This window comes from Natator depressus, chromosome 1 (assembly GCF_965152275.1).
Source record: "Natator depressus isolate rNatDep1 chromosome 1, rNatDep2.hap1, whole genome shotgun sequence".
In the NCBI taxonomy this organism is placed as follows: Eukaryota; Metazoa; Chordata; order Testudines; family Cheloniidae; genus Natator; species Natator depressus.
The window spans coordinates 100,370,054-100,392,981 of NC_134234.1; the positions used below are offsets into that span (position 1 = coordinate 100,370,054).

General features: G+C 42.5%; 1 protein-coding gene across 2 annotated transcripts in view; it reads left to right on the forward strand.

Moving 5' to 3' along the window:
- The window catches only part of ITGBL1 (integrin subunit beta like 1), a 247,265-nt gene that overhangs the window by 96,603 nt on the left and 127,734 nt on the right, over positions 1-22,928 (forward strand). For both annotated transcript variants that reach the window (XM_074963182.1, XM_074963189.1), the window contains exon 3: positions 16,624-16,770. In XM_074963182.1, the coding sequence (XP_074819283.1) occupies positions 16,624-16,770 (147 nt within the window). The remainder of the gene's footprint in view (positions 1-16,623; positions 16,771-22,928) is intronic.

The following is a 22,928-nucleotide window of genomic DNA, read 5'->3' on the forward strand; positions in this document are numbered from 1 at the left end:
GCCAAATGCAAGGTAATACACCTAGGAATAAGAATGCAGGCGATACCTACAGGATGGGAGACTGTGTCTTGGAAAGCAGTGACTCAGAGAAGGATTTGGGGATCTTCATTAGGACTACATTTATGTCACGGAGGTCATGGAAGTCATGGAACCCGTGACTTCCAGAGACCTCCTTGACATTCTCTGCTTCAGCCCGAGGGGTTGCGGGACTCTGGAGCAGGCAGCCAGTGGGGCCCTGGCAGGGTTCCTGTGACAGGTGACAGACTCCTGAGGGAGCCCTCCTCAGGGTTCCAGCAACGGGTGACAGCCTCGCGCAAGGCGGGGAGGGAGATGCCTTGGGAAAGCAGCTGGGGGTGTCCCATTTTCTCTTTGGGAAATATGGTCACCCTGCAGCTCTCAGGCACTGTGGGCAGGTGGGGGTGGGGAGGGGGGAGGAGAGAAGGGGGACTGCAGCTTCCAGGGGAAACTATGGAGCGGCAGCAGCAACAGTCACAGACAGGTCCTGGCTTCCATGAATTTTTGTTTATTGCCCGTGACTGTCCATGACTTTTACTAAAAATAACCATGACAAAATCTTAGCCTTAATCATCGTAGATAACTTAACATGAGTTCTCAGTGAATATAGTGGCAAAAAGGGCTAACCTGATCCTTGGAGGTATAAAATGGAGATGTACAAAATGGGGATGATCAAGTAGAAGTACGGATGTGATCTTATTTCTGTACACAACATTGGTAAGACTGCTACAAGAATACTGTGTCTAGTTCTGGCATCCACACTTCAAGAAGGATGTGGAAATACTGGTGGAAATTTAAAGCTTATCAAAAAGGTGTGAGAGGTGAATTGATCACATCAGTCTTAGTTTTACTCAAGTTATTGGGCTCAGTGTAGGGGTAACTGGGTGAAATGTAATGGCCTTTGATATACAGGAGATCAAACTGGATCACATTATATCACATTGATAACCGTGAGCATAATTAACCATTGGAACAATTTGCCAAATGATGTGGTGGAGTCTCCATTACTTGCAGTTTTTTAATCAAGGTAGGATGCTTTTCTAAAAGATGTGCCCGGGGAATTATTTTGGAAAAGTTCTACGGCCTGTGTTATACAGGAGATCAGACTAGATGATCACAATAGTCCCTCCTGGCCTTGGAATCTATGAATCTATGATCTACTGGTTGCTTCTGGCCTTAAACTCTATGACACTATAAAATCCATCAGGAGGTGGTAGCAGATATCCATCAAGAGGTGGCAAGCATCAGTTGTCAAAACTGGCTACTGGGAGATGAAAGTTTCATTACCAATTTCCATTCTGGAGCCTATGTAAAGTTCTGTGCATAAAGTTCTGCGTGCAAGGGTCTGCACATGCGTACACACATTGAGTTTCTCATGTTTTACACTTATGGCAGTAGTAAGCAAAGTTGGCAAAGTATAGTGCTTGGTGTTTGGAAGCCAGCTTTTGGATGCTCTTGCATGGTGTGCAGGTAAAAAGAGTGAGAAAGTGCAGGGAAACCTTTCTCTGCCTTTGGGCAACTGTATGGTGACAGCCAGGATCCTGGTGCTTGTGCTGCTTGAACCCCAGGTGCAGCGAGTTAGTGCACTCAGTGACATCACATGTCCCAGTAGGGCAAGACTGTATGGAGTGAAGGTGATACCATGGACCAATTCCTCTATTCACAGATTGAAATTTGTGGCTGGCACTTAGCAGTGCATCTTGTTCCTCCAAATAGGCAGGGGAAGAGCTGCTCCTGAGCATGCTCGGCCAAAGCACTGCAGGCAGAATATGTTCGGCCACTGCTGCCGGTGTGGTGCACTTCTGCAACCCTCTGTCAGGGAAGTGGCCATGTAAAGCCACAGCAGAACTCAAGCTGTGTATGCTTAAGTATATAAAAACTCTGTTCTGATATCTCAAGGTACGTCTACTCTGAAGGGAAAAAATGTGGCAGAGAGTCTCAGAGCCCAGGTCAAACAAGGAACTGATGAGAAAGTTGCTTCCCTTTCATTCCTGCCTCCAGCAAGCCATTGCTGTTGGTCCTGATTCCCCACCAGCCCCCAGCAGAGCTGGAGCAGTCTGGTTAGCAGGCTACCAATCCCATACAGAGCCTTGGAGGTGCCAAAGAGAGGAAGGAAGGTACTTCAGTCAAAGCCAAAAGAAATGTGGAATGCATCTGATGAAGTGAGCTGTAGCTCACAAAAGCTTATCCTCAAATAAATTTGTTAGTCTCTAAGGTGCCACAAGTCCTCCTTTTCTTTATGCTGGGAACAGGAACTCTGCTCTGTACTCTCGACTTGTTTTCTGCTGCAATCTGACTCCACACTTTGCTTAGAGAAGAAACATATACCAACCAGACCGGACATGTGACAATTAGATGGCCCCTCACAGACACACACCCTTCTTATGCCTGAGGGCATGAATGTAAAATGGGACAGCCCTATTAACTCACTCCCCACTTACCAATATGTAGACCCTGGTGGCCCTCCCTTCCGAGAGCCAAGTGTCTGAGTCCCTTGTCCGCCAAGGCCTGAGAGGAGGGGTGAAGATCCTTGTGGCTCTGCCCAGCTTCCTTTCCCCAACAGGCCTGGGAAGGGTGGGGAAGTACCTGCTTCCTTTCAGGTCTGAAGGAGAGGGGAAGTTGCTCATGGTCGTTCTCTCCACCACTCCTGCAAGCCTGAGGGGAGAGTGACAGACCCCAAAGCCCTCCCACACTTACAGGCCTGAGAGGGGCTATGAGGATCCCAGTTGCCCTGCCTGTGCTGAAGGGGGAGTGGGTATGTTCCCAGCAGCCCTGCCCCTGCAGCCTGGAGCAGAAGCTGAAGAGTAGCCCTGCAAAAAGGTCCCTGATTTTTGGGAAGAACTTCTTAGAGCAAGGGTAACATGAATTGATTTGGGAGGACACGTAGGTTGGTTGGAAATATGTTTCAATCTCATACTTCCCAATTTATTTATGATGATGACAAATACCTTGGTTTTAAAAATATTTTAAAAATACATTTATTTATCTATGTGTTTTAAAAAAATATATAAATTTGCTGTAATTTAAAAAATACAGTCTGTGCAGTTGAAATAAAACCGTCAGTTCATGGTAACTATATTTTTAATACTCCCAAGCTAAATGTAAAATTATGCATTATTTGCTATTCTATCTCTACATACAGATGTAGCTGAGTCTTTTGGGATAAAAAGAGGATAAATAAAATCTCAATAGTGAAAACCATTCCTCCTTTATTTGCACTCATTTAAGGAAACTAAGTAAGACAATATATTATGCAAATTCTGATAGTTTTATCCTACAATGATGAAGTTTTGTTTCTACCAAATCTTGTACAATATTTTTAATGTCAGAAATATCCTCCAGAGGGCAACATTTTGACTTTTTTTATCAGTAATTTGACTTTTTAGTGTGTTACTGTTTCTAAAGCTACTGATTTAGAATATATTATGTGATCCAGATCTTCCCTCTGCTATTACTATAATAAAACAGCAAATACTGGATGTTTTCCCCTAAAACGAGCACTGAACGTTACATACAATGTACAGCATTGATGTTAGCCTTAAGCAGTTTCTTAAAATAATATTATTTGGTAACAGCTAATATGTAACAAGGGCTGGCTCTTCTAGAACAACGATCTTTTCAAGTGAAATAATTTTGTATAGCGGTATGTGATTAGGTGATTTTGAAATTGCTGCTATCAATCACACTGACCATAATTTATATAGAAACTAGCAAAGTACTTACTCCTTACAGCAATATGATGAATAAAAGGGATATCACTTCTAAGAAATATTTAGATGATATAGTGATATTGTGTGTATGCTTATATGTGTGCGTATATGTGTGCGTATGTATGAATGTGTGTATGGAAGTATATTATATATAAAAACTATCATCATTTAACTTTTCTGTCATTTATCATAACAGTTTAAAATCTGATAACAAAATAACATTGGCAGTACTGATTTTTTAATTTATTTTCTGAGGGCATATCTTAATATTTTTAGATTTGTTCTGACTGATTCGCCATTTGGAGCTTTATTGAATGGTATAGCACAGGGATGGGGAACCATATTGAATGGTATAGCACAGGGATGGGGAACCATATTGAATGGTATAGCACAGGGGCCACTGATCCACAGACAAAATCAGTCGCGGGCTACACACAGCCCCATGGGGGGACACGGAGGCTCGGGGCTTCCCCTAGGCTCCAGGGTGGGGCCAGAAATGAGGGGTTCAGGGTGCGGGAGGGGGCTCCACGCTGAGGCAGGAGCTTAGGAGGAAATGAGGGCTCCGACTGGGGGTGCAGGCTCTCGGGTGGGGCTGGGGATGAGGGGTTTGGGGTTCAGGAGGGGGCTCTGGCCTGGGGCCAAGGGGTTTGGAGTACAGGGCAGGGGGTTGGGGTGCAGAAGGAGCTTTGGGGTGTGGGCTCCGGGAGGGAGTTTGGGTGTGGGAGGGGGTTCCAACCTGGGGCTGGGAGTTTGGGGCATCACTTAACTCAGGCGGCTCCCAGTCGGCAAAGCAGCAGGGCTAAGGCAGGCTCCCTGCCTGCCCTGGCTCCCTGCTGCTCCCAGAAGTGGCTGCCATGTTTGGCCCCGAAGTGGAGGGGCCAGGAAGCTCTGCAAGGTGCGCATTGGCTGCACCTGCAGGCACCGCCCCTGCAGCTCCTATTGGCCATGGTTCCCAGCCAATGGGAGCTGTGGAGCCGGTGCTTGGAGCGGAGGCAGCGCTTGGAACTTCCCTGATCACCCCTGCTCCTAGGGGCTGCAGGGACATGCCGGTCACTTCCAGGATCTGCATGGAGCTGACTTGAGTTTTAATGACCCGGCAACCCCAGCTTCCCCCTGCAGTGGGGCGAGATGGTGCTTGCAGCTCCAGCCCTGGGGGCGGCGCAGAGGTCCAGGGAGACTTGCGATGGGCTGGATGAAATGAAACGGGTTGTAGGTTTCCCCACCCCTGGTATAGCGGAAAGAAGGTAATTCAGCTTCCATCCTGTTTAATCCTCAATGCCTCTGTTAATACTGCTAATAGAGTCAACAATTAATGCTATTTATAATGGTGGTTATTTATTGTTGTTGTGATTGCCCATCTGTTAGACACTGGGACTACTGTGTCGCTTGATATATACCACTGAGCTGTTTGAAGATATGAATTTCTAGTCCCTATCACTCTGTGCTGGCTTCAAGTGTCTGAATTCCCCTAATTTTAGGTGTCTTAAAATTAAAGGACTCCATATTTCAGGAACAAACCATCCTGGATTAATAATAATAATAATTAATAATATTAATTATTTATTGTAATAAAAAGACAGCCTTTTTTAACCAATCCATTTAATAATGTCACTTTCCGTTAGCGTTTTAGCCTGTTAAAATACATTTTGTATAGTTTTAGTGGAGAAAATTAAGTCACTAAAACATGGCCGAAAAGAAAAGGCAAAAGCTGCATTTCACCTGGCACAGCATAGGCCCACCCTGGAACAGCAAGAGATTGTGAGTCTCAGGCCTGGACTACACTACAGAGTAAGGTCGATGGAAGCCACCTTAAGTTGACCTGTTAATGTATTCGTCTACACTACTGGTCCTTTACGCTGACCCAAGTCACCTCTAATGTTGACTTCTGTACTCCATCTCCACGAGAGGTGTAGCACTTAATTCGATTTTCATGGGTCGACAGCGAGGTAGTGCAGATGCAGCGTTGTGTAATTTGACTTAATTGGCCTCCCGTTGGTGTCCCACAATGTTCATCTGTGATCACTCTGGAGGTCGTTCTCAATTCCGCTGCACTGCAGCCAGGTATGTAGGAAACAGCACCTCCCCTGCTAAAGCCCCGGGAACTTTTGAATTCCCATTTCCTGTTTGATTAGCATTGGGAGCATGCCAGCACAGCTGATCATGGAGATTCCATGCCCCAAACGTGCTCCAGCCTGGTCTGCACAGGAGGTGGTGGATCTTATTGTTGTGTGGGAGAAGATTCTATGCAGGCAGAGCTCTGATCCAGCAGAAGAAACGCTGACATCTATGCCAAGATTGCATTGGGTCATGGGGGAGAAGGGCTGCACGAGGGACACAGAGCAGTACCATGTGAAAATAGAAGAACTTTGCCAAGTGTACCAGAAGGCAAGGGAGGCAAACAGTCTTTCTGGTTCTGACCCCCACAAGTGCCAGTTCTACAAAGAGCTGCATGTGATTCTCGGGGGTGACCCTACCAGTACTACCAAAAGCAACGTGGACACCTCTCAGATATGTGAGTCTAGGGACAAGAAGGAGGACAATATGGTGGATGAGGAAAAGGAGGAGGAGAATGGGAGGCAGGCAAGCGGTGGATCCATTCTCCCCGAGAGCCAGGAAATATTTTTAAGCTTGGAGCCCTGTGGGTCGCAGGATATCATGGTGTTGCTGTGATGCCGGGGAAGACACCTCTGGTGAGTATAAAGTTCCAATCAAATTCCAGTTAAACTTTAGCGGGTGCACACATTCAGTTTTATTGCAAGTTTACTATGAAGAAAAAGTGAGGTGCAGTAGGTCTCTACTTCCAAGAGGCCACTCCAGCTACGCAGAGGGTGGCCTGTGGAAAAGACTGTTTATGTAGACTGGGATAGCCCGGGAATCCTCCAGGGAGATCTCTAGAAAACTTTAATGGAGGTACTCTGCAATCCTTTGCAGAAGGTTTCTGGGGCGGAGAGCCTTATTTCTTCCACCATGGTAGGACACTTTCCCATGCAACTCCTGGATTCATTCTGCTGGCATCATTGCAGTACACAGCATAGCAGCATAAGGACCAAGTCTATACACAGACCTTGCAGCATCTCCTTCCTTTCCGCCTCTGTTATCCTCAGGAGATGATATCATATAGGGTTGCCTAGAGGAAACAGTGGAAGTTTTCATTAAAAGTGCTCGTACAACAAACAATAGAGCATGTAGACCCCCCCCGCTCCCTCACCACCAAATTCTGCCACTAATGTGTCTTTAATGTGCTTGGCATGTAGTTCAGGTGGCTGATACAGGACTGGGGTGGGCTTCCTGTGTTTTTCTCCCACCCTTTTGGAGGCTCCCCATGTGAAATTCCAGAATTTGGGAGTGAAAAACGCTCCCCCCCAATTCTTAAACAACAGCACAGCATTATTGCCTCATATTTGGCTGCTCAAAGAGAGCTATCTACCTATCTACCTCCATGCCTCACCCCAGCAGAAACTATTCTCCCTTTGCCTCACAGACATTATGGAGCTCACAGCAGGCAGCTATAACCATGGGGATGTTTTCTTCACTAAGGTCCAACCTTGTTAGTAAACTTCTCCAGTGCCCGTTTAAATGGCCAAAGGCACATTCAAACATCATTCTGTACTTTCTCAGTCTGTAGTTGAACTGTTCCTTACTGCTGTCCAGATGGCCGGAGTACAGCTTCATGAGCCATGGGAGCAAGGGGTAGGCTGGGTCCCCCAGGATTACGATTGGCATCTCAACATCATCAATGTTCATTTTGCAGTCTGGAAAGAAAGTTCCTGCTTGCAGCTTTCTGGAGTTCCTAAAGACTGGAGTTCCTAAAGATGCGTGGGTCATGCACCTTTTCCGACCATCCCATACTGATGTCGGTGAAAGGCCCCCTGTGACCCACCAGCGCTTGCAACACCATTGAAAAGTATCACTTTCAGTTTGTGTACTCTTTGGCAGGGTGGTCTGGTGCCAAGATGTGGTTATCCGTTCCCCAGAGCAGTTAGGGAACCCCACCGTGGTAAAACCATCCACTATGTCCTGCACATTTCCCAGACTCACTACCTTTCATAGCAGAAGTTGATTAATGGCCCTGAACACTTGGAGCACAGCAGCTCCCACTGTTGATCTACCTCAGTGATGGGCAACCTGCGATCTGCAGGCCGCATGCGGCCCGTCAGGGTAATCCGCTGGCAGGCTGCAAGACAGTGTTCTCCCAGTGGCCGCGGTTCGCTGTTCCAGGCCAATGGGAGCTGTGGGAAGTGGCGGTCAGCATGTCCCTGCGGCCCGCGCTGCTTCCCACAGCTCCCATTGCCTGGGAACAGTGAACGGTGGCCACTGGGAGCTGCAGGCGGCCATGTCTGTGGATGGTCAATTTAAACACTGTCTCACAGCCTGCCAGCAGATTACCCTGACGGGCTGAGTCTGGCCCGCAGGCTGCAGGTTGCCCACCACTGATTTACGTACTGCAAATTGATTCCCCTCTGACCAGTAACTGTCATAATAATCAAAAAGTGACATCATAATCAAAAAGGCTGACAAAGGAGGTGCTGTCGTCATCATGAATAGGTCGGAATATGAACAAGAGGCTGCTAGGCAGCTCTCCAACACCACTTTCTACAAGCCATTACACTCTGATCCCACTGAGGGTTACCAAAAGAAACTACAGCATTTGCTCAAGAAACTCCCTGAAAAAGCACAGGAACAAATCCGCACAGACACACCCCTAGAACCCCGACCAGGGGTATTCTATCTGCTACCCAAGATCCATAAACCTGGAAATCCTGGACGCCCCATCATCTCAGGCATTGGCACCCTGACAGCAGGATTGTCTGGCTATGTAGACTCCCTCCTCAGGCCCTACGCTACCAGCACTTCCAGCTACCTTCGAGACACCACTGACTTCCTGAGGAAACTACAATCCATCGGTGATCTTCCTGAAAACACCATCCTGGCCACTATGGATGTAGAAGCCCTCTACACCAACATTCCACACACAGACGGACTACAAGCCGTCAAGAACAGTATCCCTGATAATGTCACGGCAAACCTGGTGGCTGAACTTTGTGACTTTGTCCTCACCCATAACTATTTCACATTTGGGGACAATGTATACCTTCAAATGAGCGGCACTGCTATGGGTACCCGCATGGCCCCACAGTATGCCAACATTTTTATGGCTGACTTAGAACAACGCTTCCTCAGCTCTCATCCCTTAATGCCCCTACTCTACTTGTGCTATATTGATGACATCTTCATCTTCTGGACCCATGGAAAAGAAGCCCTTGAGGAATTCCACCATGATTTCAACAATTTCCATCCCACCATCAACCTCAGCCTGGACCAGTCCACACAAGAGCACCACTTCCTGGACACTACGGTGCTAATAAGCGATGGTCACATAAACACCACCCTATACCGGAAACCTACTAACCGCTATTCCTACCTACATGCCTCCAGCTTTCACCCAGACCACACCACACGATCCATCGTCTACAGCCAAGCTCTACAATACAACCCCTCAGACAGAGACAAACATCTACAAGAAGTCTATCAAACATTCTTACAACTACAATACCCACCTGCTGAAGTGAAGAAACAGATTGACAGAGCCAGAAGAGTACCCAGAAGTCACCTACTACAGGACAGGCCCAACAAAGAAAATAGCAGAACGCCACTAGCCATCACCTTCAGCCCCCAACTAAAACTTCTCCAATGCATCATCAAGGATCTACAACCTATCCTGAAGGACGACCCATCACTCTCACAAATCTTGGGAGACAGGCCAGTCCTTGTCTACAGACAGCCCCTCAACCTGAAGCAAATACTCACCAGCAACCACACACCACACAACAGAACCACTAACCCAGGAACCTATCCTTGCAACAAAGCCCGTTGCCAACTCTGTCCACATATCTATTCAGGGGACACCATCATAGGGCCTAATCACATCAGCCACACTATCAGAGGCTCGTTCACCTGCACATCTACCAATGTGATATATTCCATCACGTGCCAGCAATGCCCCTCTGCCATATACATTGGTCAAACTGGACAGTCTCTACGTAAAAGAATAAATGGACACAAATCAGACGTCAAGAATTATAACATTCATAAACCAGTCGGAGAACACTTCAATCTCTCTGGTCACTCGATTACAGACCTAAAAGTCGCAATATTACAACAAAAAGACTTCAAAAACAGACTCCAACGAGAGACTGCTGAATTGGAATTAATTTTCAAACTGGATACAATTAACTTAGGCTTGAATAGAGACTGGGAGTGGATGGGTCATTACACAAAGTAAAACTATTTCCCCATGTTTATTTCCCCCCCCCACACACACACTGTTCCTCAGACGTTCTTGTTAACTGCTGGAAATGCCCACCTTGATTATCACTACAAAAGGTTTCCCCCCCCCCCACTCTCCTGCTGGTAATAGCTCATCTTAAGTGATCATTCTCCTTACAGTGTGTATAATAACACCTATTTTTTCATGTTCTCTGTGTATATAAATCTCCTCACTGTATTTTCCACAGTATGCATCCGATGAAGTGAGCTGTAGCTCACGAGAGCTTATGCTCAAATAAATTGGTTAGTCTCTAAGGTGCCACAAGTACTCCTTTTCTTTTTGCGAATACAGACGAACACGGCTGCTACTCTGACACCTGTCTGGTGTTACAAGCTTCCATACAGCGATCGCCACTTGCTTCTCCACTGTCACAGCAGCTCTCATTTTTGTGTTGCTGAACTGCAGGGCAGGGGAAAATTCTGCACAAAGTTCCTGGAAAGTGGCCTTAGGCATTCAAAAGTTCTGCAGCCACTGCTCGTCATCCCATACCTGCAAAATGATGCAGTCCCACCAGTCAGAGCTTGTTTCATGGGACCAGAAATGGCGCTCAACCATGTGCAGCTGCTTTGAAACTGCCAGCAGCAACTGTGAATTGTTTTTTTCAATGGTTTGCAGCAGGGCTGCTTGCAGGACATTGCGCAGCGGCCCCTATCTTGGCTCTGGAAATACTGCAGGAGAAGGTGCGAGGTGTTTGAGATGCTCCCAGCAAGAGGGCACAACTGAGCAGGCTCCATGCTTCTTCAGCTATGGCGTACACGTGGTGGTTTCAAAATAAGGCATGAAAACCACTGGGATGTTTGCCATTGATCTGAGGGAGGGAGGGCAGTGCATCATGGGAGGCCAATGCAATGTTCCCATTCTCCCCTGCGACAATGTTTTGGTCCCACGAAGCATTGAACAAACTTCCCAAAACACACTGCGGCAAGTTGAACTTTGGGATAGCTACCCATGATGCACTGCTTTGTGCATCAATGCCGGCACTGCTAGGGAGGACGCACTCCACTGACACAACGAGCATGGTGTAGTCACGCACAATCGACTTAATTAATTCGGAGGCTTGAGGTCAAATTACATAAAGTCGATTTTATTTTGTAGTGTAGACATGCCCTCAGTCTCCCTCTCTGGCTGCTGCCAGGCGCATCACCAAATGTCTTACCTCTCTTACTCTGGTCTAGTTCAGAGACTGGCGAACTGGCCCATAATAAACAGAAAAAGAAAGAGGCTAACTTAAGGACTTCACACTCAGATTTTTTTCACTTTTAAGAGCCATTATCAAAATATTTTCAAATGTTTGTTTTTCTAAAATTTCTGCATTCATTTCTGTTCTTTGGAAAGTTCCGGGTGAGCTATGTGGGTAATGGATCTCCTGTTTGCTAACAATTCTGAAAAAGTAGGAAGAATAATTGCTTTAGGTCAAACAAAATGGTTTGTTTAGATTTTGACCGTTTTAAAATGCTCATGATTGTTTTTTAATAAAATTATAAGAAATTGGAAAAAGTCATTTTGAATTGAAAAATTTAAATGTTTCATTTTGAACATGTGGCAGCAAAAAGGTTTGGTTTTTTTAATTGTCTTTGTTTTTTTAACTGCACCAATGTGGCAAAACCAACACAAATTAGTTACTGAATCTGAATTTTTTTGCTGGAAAAAAATTACAGAGAATTTTGTTTTGCCCACCTCTTATCCTTATTGAACTCAATGGGAGTTTTGTCATTGACTTCAGTGGGGCCAGTATTTCACACCTGGTATGTAACAGCAAAAATTTCAGAACATCTCTGTGCTATATTTGTGGCATCAACATTTAGAGTAGATTCTTCCCCTTGTTTTTAATTTGGTTTGGTGGGGGGTTAGATTTTTCTTTTGTCCAAAAATGTTTTTTTTTTATCAAAAAGAATCAAAACTATTTTGTGAAAAATTGAGTCTTTTAAAATATCTTTTAAAAGATATTTATGGACATGGTCATTGAATTCTTTCATTTACTGAAAACCCAGTAAACTTTAAAATTTGATAATATTTTCAATACATTTTTGAAAAAGATATAGAAAAAATTAGAAATTTCAAAAAAGAACCACAAAAAATGGGTGAGTTTCAAAGACTGAGAAACTAAAACAACTTGTGAACTGGTATGGATATTAGAACATCTCCTTTTGAAGTAACATGGAACAATGTTTTCTGAGGTACACTTGGGTCATTCTTGCATATTCTGGTTTGCAAATGGCTGAATGGAGGAACATAGTATGAAAAATATTAATGTTCATCTCTGATGTCAATAAACAAAACAGACTAGGTTCTTATCGTATTTACACTGGTATCAATCTGGAATAATTCCCATTGACATCAGTTAAATTACTCTGGATTTGTATGGAGTAAAAGATCAGAGTCTGGCCCAGGAGCTATATAAAAGAAGCAATATATCAAAGCGATCCAACTGAGAAGATTTAAAAACTCCATTTGTGCTGTGTCAGTATGGATCATAATTGGAGGACAATATTTTTTAAATTCTCCCATCCTCTAGATTTCTCCCTTTGCTTCCATATCATCCTTCTGTCTAGTAGCCCAATTTAAAGAGGGATCCATAACAACTAACTCATCCTATTTCTTCATGTGCTCCATGAAGTGTGTTTCAAATTTTGAAACACACTTCATGGATCACTCAGTAGTTGATAAAAAATTAGTAATAATGAGCCCAATTCAATTACCATGGCCGCTGCTGATTTTTCTGATGCCTGACTTTGTGTTGTAGGAAGGAATCCTGATGCTAAGTCCTTTCACCTGCCTGCTTGAAATTGATTTCATTTAAAAATTAAAGCATGGGTACTGCCTCTAGACTGTGTTATCACAAATAATGGCTAAGTTTTTAGTTATCAAAAGTGAGTGAAATCCTAGAAGTAAAAAAATTGGAAAAAATTACCTCCGTCTGAAAGACTGGGAGATTTTTTGGGAATTGTTTTTTATTTGTTTGTTTTGAAGATGATTTGTCTTGGAATAAGCTGGATCTCAAAAGTCCAGTAGTAGAATATGCCTATAACCTTTTTCCCCCCCTTGTCATTGCAGGTTATTCCTCGAAATGTAGATTGAAATTCCACCAGAGGCAATATATCTAATGTAGTTGCTTAGTGAACCAAGAGATTTATTTAAGAACTTGGTGCACTGCAAGGTCAACTTCTCAGTACAGCTTTAAACTCAGGGCCTGATGGAGAGTGCCTCAGAAAAATATAAGAAAAATGATTTAAAAGACAGCACAATTCCTTATACAAAAATGGCCAAACTGGGTCAGACCAATTGTCCATCTAGCCCAGTATCCTGTCTTCTGACAGTGGCCAGTACCTGAATCTTCCGAGAGAATGAACAGAACAGGGTAATTATCAATTATCCATCTGCTATTGTCCAGTCCCAGCTCTTGGCAGACAGAGGTTTAGGGCACTCAGAACCTCAGGTTGCCTCCCTGACCATCGTGGCTAATAGCCATTGATAGATCTATCCTCCCTGAACTTAATTCTTTTTTTAACCCAAGTATACTTTTACCCTTCACAACATCCCATGACAATGAGTTGCACAGGTTGACTGTGTGTTGTGTAAAGAAGTACTTCCTTATGTTTGTTTTAAACCTGCTGCTTATTAATTTCATTGGGTGACCCCTAGTTCTTATGTTATGTGACGGGTAAATAGCACTTCCTTATTCACGTTCTCCACATCATTTATTATTTTATAGACCTCTATCATATCCCCCTAAGTCACCTCCTTTCTAAGACGAACTGTCTCTCCTCATTTGGAAGTTTTTTTAATCTCTCCTCATTTGGAAGCTGTACCATACCCCTAGTCATTTTTGTTGCCCTTCTATGTACTTTTTCGAGTTCTAATATATCTTTTTTTAGCTGGAGAGACCAGAACTGCATGCAGTATTCAAGGTGAATGCATACCAGGGATTAATATAGTGGCATTATCTGATATTTTTGTTTTTATTTTCACTTTCCTAATGGTTCCTTATTGTTTTATTTTCTTTTCTAGATGCTCTGATCATCTGTAGTATCTGAGAATCTCACAGACATTAATAAATTTGTCCTCCCAACACCTTTATGAGAAATGGGAGTATTATTAATCCCCACTTTTACAACTCCAGGATCTTAGTGACTTGCCCAAAGTCATGTAGACAGTCTGTGGCAGAACCAGGAAATGAACCCAATCTACTGAATTCCAATTTGGTGCCTTATCCACAAGACCAGATCTATTCTGTAGCTTTCTTTTAGACCAGGGATCGGCAACCTTTGGAACGTGGCCCAACAGGGAAAGCTGCTGGCAGGCTGGGATGGTTTGTTTACCTGCAGTGTCCTCAGGTTCGGCCGATCGCAGCTCCCACTGGCTGCGGTTCGCCGTTCCAGGCCAATGGGGGCTGCGGGAAGCAGCATGGGCCGAGGGATGTGCTGGCTGCTGCTTCCCGCAGCCCCCATTGGCCTGGAACGGCGAACCGCAGCCAGTGGGAGCTGCGATCGGCCGAACCTGAGGACACTGCAGGTAAACAAACAGTCCCGGCCCGCCAGGGGATTTCCTTGATGTGCCACGTGCCAAAGGTTGCTGATCCCTGTTTTAGACTGTAAACTCTTGGGAATGAGGACTATATTTTTGTGTCCTGTTAGTGCTCAACAAATACAATAAATGAGACATACTTATACAAATACACTCTTCCAGTCTTACCCCTCTTACTCTGGTCTAGATCACAGACTGGCGAACTGGCCCATAATAAACAGAAAAAGAGAGAGGCTAACTTAAGGACGTCACACTCAGATTTTTTCACGTTTAAGTGTGATTATCAAAATATTTTCAATTGTTTGTTTTTCTAAAAGAGACATGCATATACATGTACAGTCACACTCTTAGGTTTTCTCCTTTGTGCACTAATGTATGTTGATTAGTGCCTATCTGCGATGACTGAGAGAGATCAGTGCTGCCAGACCAAGTAAGGGAGAGTATGCAGCAGTTGCCACTGAGTTGCTGTATTTTTTAGTTAAAGAAACAACGGCGAAAAAAAGTATTTCTCCTTTTTATTGGAGCTTCTTTTCTTTACTAGCAGAGATTGAGCCAGTAAATCAGCAGGGAAGCTGGGATGGAAGAAGCCTTAGCTGCTGTCCAGAGTATTCTTTAAAATAGAGAAGGAAATGGCTTTTAGTTGTTTGTTTTATTTTGTTTTGGTTTAGCTGCACTAGGGCTTATCTTCCTTTACCAGTGTGGGTTATGCCATTAACCACCACTGAAGCAGGAAAATGTTATATAAATATTGCGTCCCCCACTCTCTTTCTTCTGGCATTCACCTTTTTCATGTGCAAACAGAGATCATATGAACAAGTCATGAGACAAGTCTTTAGCAAAGTTTTTTTATTTATTTGCTTGATTTATTTATCTAAAAAGAACTGAATAATGATGTTCTTTAACATGTCCTTTAATTACTGAACTGTGTCTCTGGACCACCGGAGACAGCAAATACAAAATGTATTTAATTAGCAAACAAACTGGTTTTACATCATGAAAGCAATTTATTTACAATAGCTTATTTAAATTCCACTATATCAGCAGAAGGTGTGTTGTGCTTTAATGTTGTTGTTTCTGACCGCAGACAAATTGGCATATTTAAAATCAACTGTGGTAAGATTTTATTGATGAGAAATTAAGTGACCCATTTAGAATGCTCACCTGCCAATTAGATAGATGCCCTTTGTGTGCAACTGTTTGAAGCCATATGTTGTTCTTGATAGAATGGTTTACGAAAGATCATACATAGTCTAAAAGTGTAAAGAGGAAACTGGAAATTAACTGACTGTAATTTATGCTTAATGATTAATTTGGAATACAATGATTCAACTGCATCATAAATGAACAGTGCAATCAGTGATCTGGTCAGAAATCTTTTAAGACATTTAAAGGATTTGTAAAAACCTATTGGACCTTGTGTAAAGAGAAAGTAGTCGAAATGACACACTTTGCTCATGGTTCATATGGATATCTTTGCCCTGAGAGACATTGCAAAAGACACGTAGTGTACAGATCTCCACTGATATACACCATGCCATCTATTGATGGAAGAAGCAGTTGGATTGGTCCTTGAAGCTCTTGCAGTGCTAATCTACCAAGCAATGATATTCATGCTACTCATGAATATGCAACCCATTGTCTTTAAACATTGTCACAAGCTCTCGCTATCATTTCATTGAGATAATAATGGTTAGCAATTAAAATACTAAAAAAAAAAAAGATTTTCAAGCTATAAATATTGTTTATGTACTAGTAGTCTAATTCTGTAATCCTTTTTAAAAATAGCCGTTCAGGACTATCAAAATAATGTAAAAGTTACATACTTTTAAAATCTCTTCAAAATCTCTCTTCAAAATTAATTTAAACTTTTTCTAGCTTTTAGAATAGAAGTCATGCTTATAATTGTGCAAAAGTGACTTAAAGAGACTCTGTTAAGGATGTCAACTTTAAACTTTTTTGATGCAACTGTAGCTTTTTAAAAAAGTAGATTAGAAAAGATGAGTTTGAATGATAAGTGATTTTGATACTGTTTCCTTAAATTCCTAGGCCATGGAAAGTGTGACTGTGGGAAATGCAAATGTGATGAAGGCTGGTATGGTGATGCTTGTCAGTACCCAACTGTTTGCAGTCTTACACGGAAGAAGAGCAATGAAATGTGTAAGAATTCTCAAGATATTATCTGTTCTAATGCAGGTAAGAGATTTTCCTTAATGGTTAAAATTCTTTCTGTGTTACCTTGTATTTCACGATGACATTTGACATGGTTTAATTAAAACTTCACAGAATATGGTTTTAAAGATTGATTAGTATACTTAAGGAGACATGCTAAACTTCTGTGAAATTCTATTCGTCAGCATGTGTGTGTGTAATGGAAGTCAGATAACACAATGAAAATAAGTCAGCAGGCTGAGTCTTTCCTTTGAAATTGACATGGACTCCAGCTGTTCTGAATGACTTCTTCATCCAGAAAAATCAGTGGAAAAAAATGTAACCTAAACTGTAGTATGCAGATTGCTAGACACGATATGCAATGCTCGTTTAAACTTTTTAGAAGGATTTATGTGAAAATATTTTTATGACTTTTAAATTACCTGTAAAGTGTACTCAAAATGCTTTCTTTAGAATTCTGGCTCATCCATAACTATATTAAATTGATGAAGACTCCAGCTGTGCCAGATGTTTTACTCATCAAAAGGATGTGATAACAACATTAACTCTGAGAGGGGGCTTAGATTTTTTTGTTTTGGTCAGATGCAAAGGGGGCATTTGCAAACATCCTTTCTGGAAATTTATACAGAAGCTTTGACATTGATTATTAAACATTTGCCATGTCATTTTGGTTAGGGAACCTCCAGCCAAAACCCTTGTACGAGCTGTTGTAACTCTTTTTATCCTTTGTTTAAGTTTTATGATTCGTGCTAACCTCAGTGGGAATTACCAAGTAGATAAACAGGGGAAGATACAACTGTCTTGAAGGTCCAGCTGCACAGCCTTAAAATTTTGGTGGACATTTGCAGGCAATCTGAACTGAAATCAGATTCTGCTGATTAACATTCACAAATGTCTATGTGAATCTGGCAATGGGAGGAGTTACCAAGTTCACACTTTTGCCCAACATTTCCAGTATTTTAATTTACATTGAAGCCCATACACGTATGTAGCTTTATACTTACAGGATAGTTCTCTTACTCATTGTGTCATCTTGGCACTAAACTAATGACTAATGACTAAGCATTGTCATTCCTTTGCTGGAGATAACATAGACTGCAAAAAGAACAGGAGTACTTGTGGCACCTTGGAGACTAACAAATTTATTAGAGCATAAACTTTCATGGGCTACAGCCCACTTCATCGGATGCATAGACTGGAACATATAGTAAGAAGGTTATATATATATATATAATGTATATATACAGATAAATTGGAAGTTGCCATACAAACTGTGAGAGGCTAATTAGTTTAGATGACCTATTATCAGCAGGAGAAAAAAACTTTTGTAGTGATAATCAAGATGGCCCATTTAGACAGTTGACAAGAAGGTGTGAGGATACTTAACTTAGGGAAACAGATTCAGTATGTGTAATGACCCAGCCACTCCCAGTCTCTATTCAAACCCAAGTTTATGGTATCTAGTTTGCATATTAATTCAAGCCCAGCATTTTCTCATTGGAGTCTGTTTTTGAAGATTTTCTGTTGCAAAATTGCCACCCTTAAATCTTTTACTGAGTGGCCAGAGAGGTTGAAGTGTTCTCCAACTGGTTTTTGAATGTTATGATTCCTGATGTCAGATTTGTGTCCATTTATTCTTTTGCATCAAGACTGTCCGGTTTGGCCAATGTACATGGCAGAGGGGCATTGCTGGCACATGATGGCATATATCACATTGGTAAATCTGCAGGTGAACGAGCCCCTGATGGCATGGCTGATGTGATTAAGTTCTATGATGGTGTCACTTGAATAAATATGTGGACAGAGTTGGCAACGGGCTTTGTTGCAAGGATATGTTCCTGGATTAGTGTTTTTGTTGTGTGGTTGCTGGAGACTGCAAAAAAAAATAGACCGCAAAAGTACCAGGAATTATCTGAGTTGAATCTAATCCATTTTTGATATGATACTTGTTACTTGACTATAGGCAGGAGAGGAATTAAGGCAGGACTGGTTGGTGAAGACTCAATCAGCTGCTTTAGGGTAAGACTGAGAGCTCAATTATAAAAAGGGAGGCAGTTCGTGTGGAGGCAAAGTTCTCATTAAAGACTAGGTTTTCTTGTAACCAGAGCTGGACTCTCTTTCCTTTTGCTTTTCCGTTTATACAAAAAACTTTAGTTTCCTCCACCTCCTTCAAGTGGTGCACCTTAAAACATGACAGTAAAACCCTGATTTGTGGAATTCTCTTTGGGAAAGATATCTGGTTACTGGACCTAGGTTTGTTCTATAGAGTCAGTTTATATTTTGTCATGTTTTGGTATTCTCTTCAATGCAGTAGTGAAACACTCTCTGACAGCTTGTCAGATATTGAGATACTGATGGGCAAAGGGAAGTGTTGAACAATAGAGGGTCATTATCAAGTCTTACACCAGAAATGAGCCATGATCTAATGTGTCACAGAGAGAGAGAGAGAGAGAGAGAGAGAAACTACATAAACAAAGTAACTGAGTTACCACTTTGGACAAGAGAAGGACCACATCTTGGCATAAAGCTACATCCACACAGCTCCCTCTATGCTAAACATCATATAGACCCAGATTAGGGGACTGGAACACATGAGTTATGAGGAGAGGCTGAGGGAACTGGGGATGTTTAGTCTATGGAAGAGAAGAATGAGGGGGGGATTTGATAGCTGCTTTCAACTACCTGAAAGGGGGTTCCAAAGAGGATGGCTCTAGACTGTTCTCAGTGGTAGCAGATGACAGAACAAGGAGTAATGGTCTCAAGTTGCAGTGGGGGAGATTTAGGTTGGATATTAGGAAAAACTTTTTCACTAGGAGGGTGGTGAAACACTGGAATGCGTTACCTAGGGAGGTGGTGGAATCTCCTTCCTTAGAAGTTTTTAAGGTCAGGCTTGACAAAGCCCTGGCTGGGATGATTTAATTGGGGATCGGTCCTGCTTTGAGCAGGGGGTTGGACTAGATGACCTCCTGAGGTCCCTTCCAACCCTGATATTCTATGATTCTACGATTATCAGAGGTGGCTCGAGCAATTGTGGAAACATAAAACATACACACGTGTTTAAATTAGACACACAAATAACTCACGTATATGTGTAAATGTTAAGCAGAGCATTCTTCTGTGAGATGTTCCAAGATCTGCACTGCCTACCTGTTTCTTTCTGGGTGGAGTTTAACATACTGTTTTTGATAAAGATCTAAATGAGGGTCTGGCTCTCAACATAAGACATTATCAGTTGTGATCAGCTGAAATGCATGAGCTGGAGCCCCTGCAGGTTAAAAGAGAGAATGCTGCTAGTAGCACTTTCTCCATGAGGGCCTCTTTCCTTTTGAATTCACTCTCCCGCATCTCTTGGCTGGAGATGGCCTGAGTCTGTTCATTTCTGGGATTCACTGAAAAGCCCAACTAGCTGAGCAGCCATTTGAGGTGGCTGAGATTGGAATGGTTTGGAATAGGTTGTGGATTTGAAGCAGGAATGTTTTTGTTTTGTAATGTCTTTTGTTTACCGGCGATGATTGGTGTTGTGTGGGTTTGGCCACTGGGCTGCTACTATCATTTTGTTTAGTTAAGGACTATGTTTTTAAATTATTGTCAGATTGCCTAGCACCTGGAACAGGTATCTGATATATGTGTGACACTGAAGTAACAAGTAAATCATCATGTATTTATTGCAAGTACTTGCCCAGTTAGGCACCAGGTCTTTCAAACAGGGAGTTGGCCTTCATTGCTTTATTCTTAGACTCTAGGGTTCAGATCTGAAGCAGAAAGAAATATATATATATTTTTTCAAAAACACAAGCCTAGCATGATGATAGGAGCCCAACTGCCCAATGTATTTTCTATTAATGCATGCACACAATTGTACATAAAGCTGCTTGAATAACTTTTAATGAATACATTTTCTCTCCTTTTCTGTTTGTGAATCATCTACTGAGAAATTGGAGTTTTCTTGAAGTTTTTCGTTACCTAACAATGCTCGCAAAGTAACTTCAGCAAATAATTTTAGATCTGTAGTTTATTTGTAATCAAGTTCTTGTCATTGTTTTTAAATTTAAGTTGTTTAGCTTGGACATATAGGTTGCATGGCAGGTTTCTATTCCCGGTCTGAATGAGTGTGACACTCAGTCTAGTTGCCATTATAAATACAAATCTGAATTTAAAAATTGATATCTGCAATAGTATTATGTATTATTAGCTTACATGTGCTGCTTTGGATACCAGTTTTTTATTCCAGTAATCTCATCTACTGAATTTTTGTGGAAAGCAACTACACAAGAGGCATGAACACAGCTGAAGTGAACTCCTAGATGACTTAGGAATGCAAATTGCTGATTTTCTTATGTTCATTCTGGTAGTGCCTAGGGCAGTGGTTCCCAGACTTGTTCTGCTGCTTGTGCAGGGAAAGCCCCTGGCGGGCCGCGCTGGTTTGTTTACCTGCTGCGTCCGCAGGTTCGGCCGTTTGCGGCTCCCAGTGGCCACGGTTCGCTGCTCCAGGCCAATGGGAGCTGCTGGAAGCGGCGCGGGCCGAGGGACATACTGGCCACCGCTTCCAGCAGCCCCCATTGGCCTGGAGCAGCGAACCGCAGCCACTGGGAGCTGCGATAGGCCGAACCTGCAGACACGGCCGGTGAACAAACCGGCCCGGCCCGCCAGGGGCTCTCCCTGCACAAGCGGCGGAACAAGTTTGGGAACCTCTGGCCTAGGGGCTAACCAAGAACAGGGTCCTACTGGGACAGGGAACGTACAAACATAGAATAAGATAAAGTCACTGTCCAAAAAAGCTTATAGTCTAAATACACGAATATGATTATTATTTTTATTATCATAGCACTTAGGAGCCTAGTCATAAACTAGGGTCCCATTATGCTAGGAATTGTACAAACACAGAACAAAAAGACAGTGTCTGCCCCAGCGAGCTTACAATTTAAGACAAGAGACAACAGATGGATGTATACAGACAGATGGGGGAGTACAAGGAGGCAATAAGACAGTATTGTCCAGCATGATGAGCTGTGGTCTCAATGCACCAGCAGGGAAAAGGCAAAGGATATAACATATGAGCAGAGTCCTCAGCGTGATGATCAGCAGATGTTATGTTAGTTCTACAGGTTTTTGTTTTGTTTTGTTATTTAAACCCTTTCAGACAATTTTTGCACTATTTGTCAAGCTGTATTGCTGTGTCAGCTTATGAATAACATGCATGTTAATAAATCTGTTCACTTTCAATGGAACTATGTCCTGCTTTATGAGATCCATCACAAATAGGGGAAATGTGTCTCTAGAAGTCTATGCTGTATGGAGGAAGACATAGTCTGGGAACATGAAGATATTATCATGGATGTAACCAGCAGTCCTTCAAATGCATTAACTAATCCAGAGTTTGAAGGTCCCCAGTCAATATCTGAAGGGGAAAAATGAGCCCTTTGTATACAGGTGGCAATGAAATAGTGAAAAATAGGGTTGGGCATTTGACCAGTTCAGAAATAATTGGCCAGCTGACTAGTCAAATATAGGTCAAATGTTGTCAGAAAATGTAAAAAACAGTAAAATATTTTGAAGCACTAATTTATTAGAACAATAACATCAGTTAAAAAAAGACTTTATGGTCTCCACTAGGCTTAGGCTTACATACTTATGCCTAATTACAAAAACTAAGTTGCTTAAGTAAGTTATTTTAACTCAGAAAAATGCAAAACAATAAAATTAAGATCTAAAAAAATGAAAGAATGGCACCATGATGCCATCAAAAGATAGATTGCCATCTACATCAGGGTATTCTTGCTGCAATATTTTACAATATTTGACCATGACCAAATAATAGGCAATCAATTGACTAGTCATTTGACATTATTTGAACTGGCAATTGACCGGTTTGCCAAGCCTAGTGAAAACTACATTAATGGGTCAAGGAACCTTCCCTCGTAACCAAGGAATGTCGCAGAAAAGTTTAAGATCAGTGAGTGAGGGATCAATCCTTCAGTCTTATATCAAATATCCCTGGAATGTACATCCTTGCAGAAAAAGCTCACAGTTCTATTAGACATTTCTAATTACATATTGGTAAAGTACTTACTTTTTGTTTCACATTTTCACTGCAATTAGCTAGTCATTTGGCAAATTCAAGGTATTGCTGTGATAATTACTATCTAAAGTTGAGTCCTCTTCCCTGACATCTGCGCATGAGT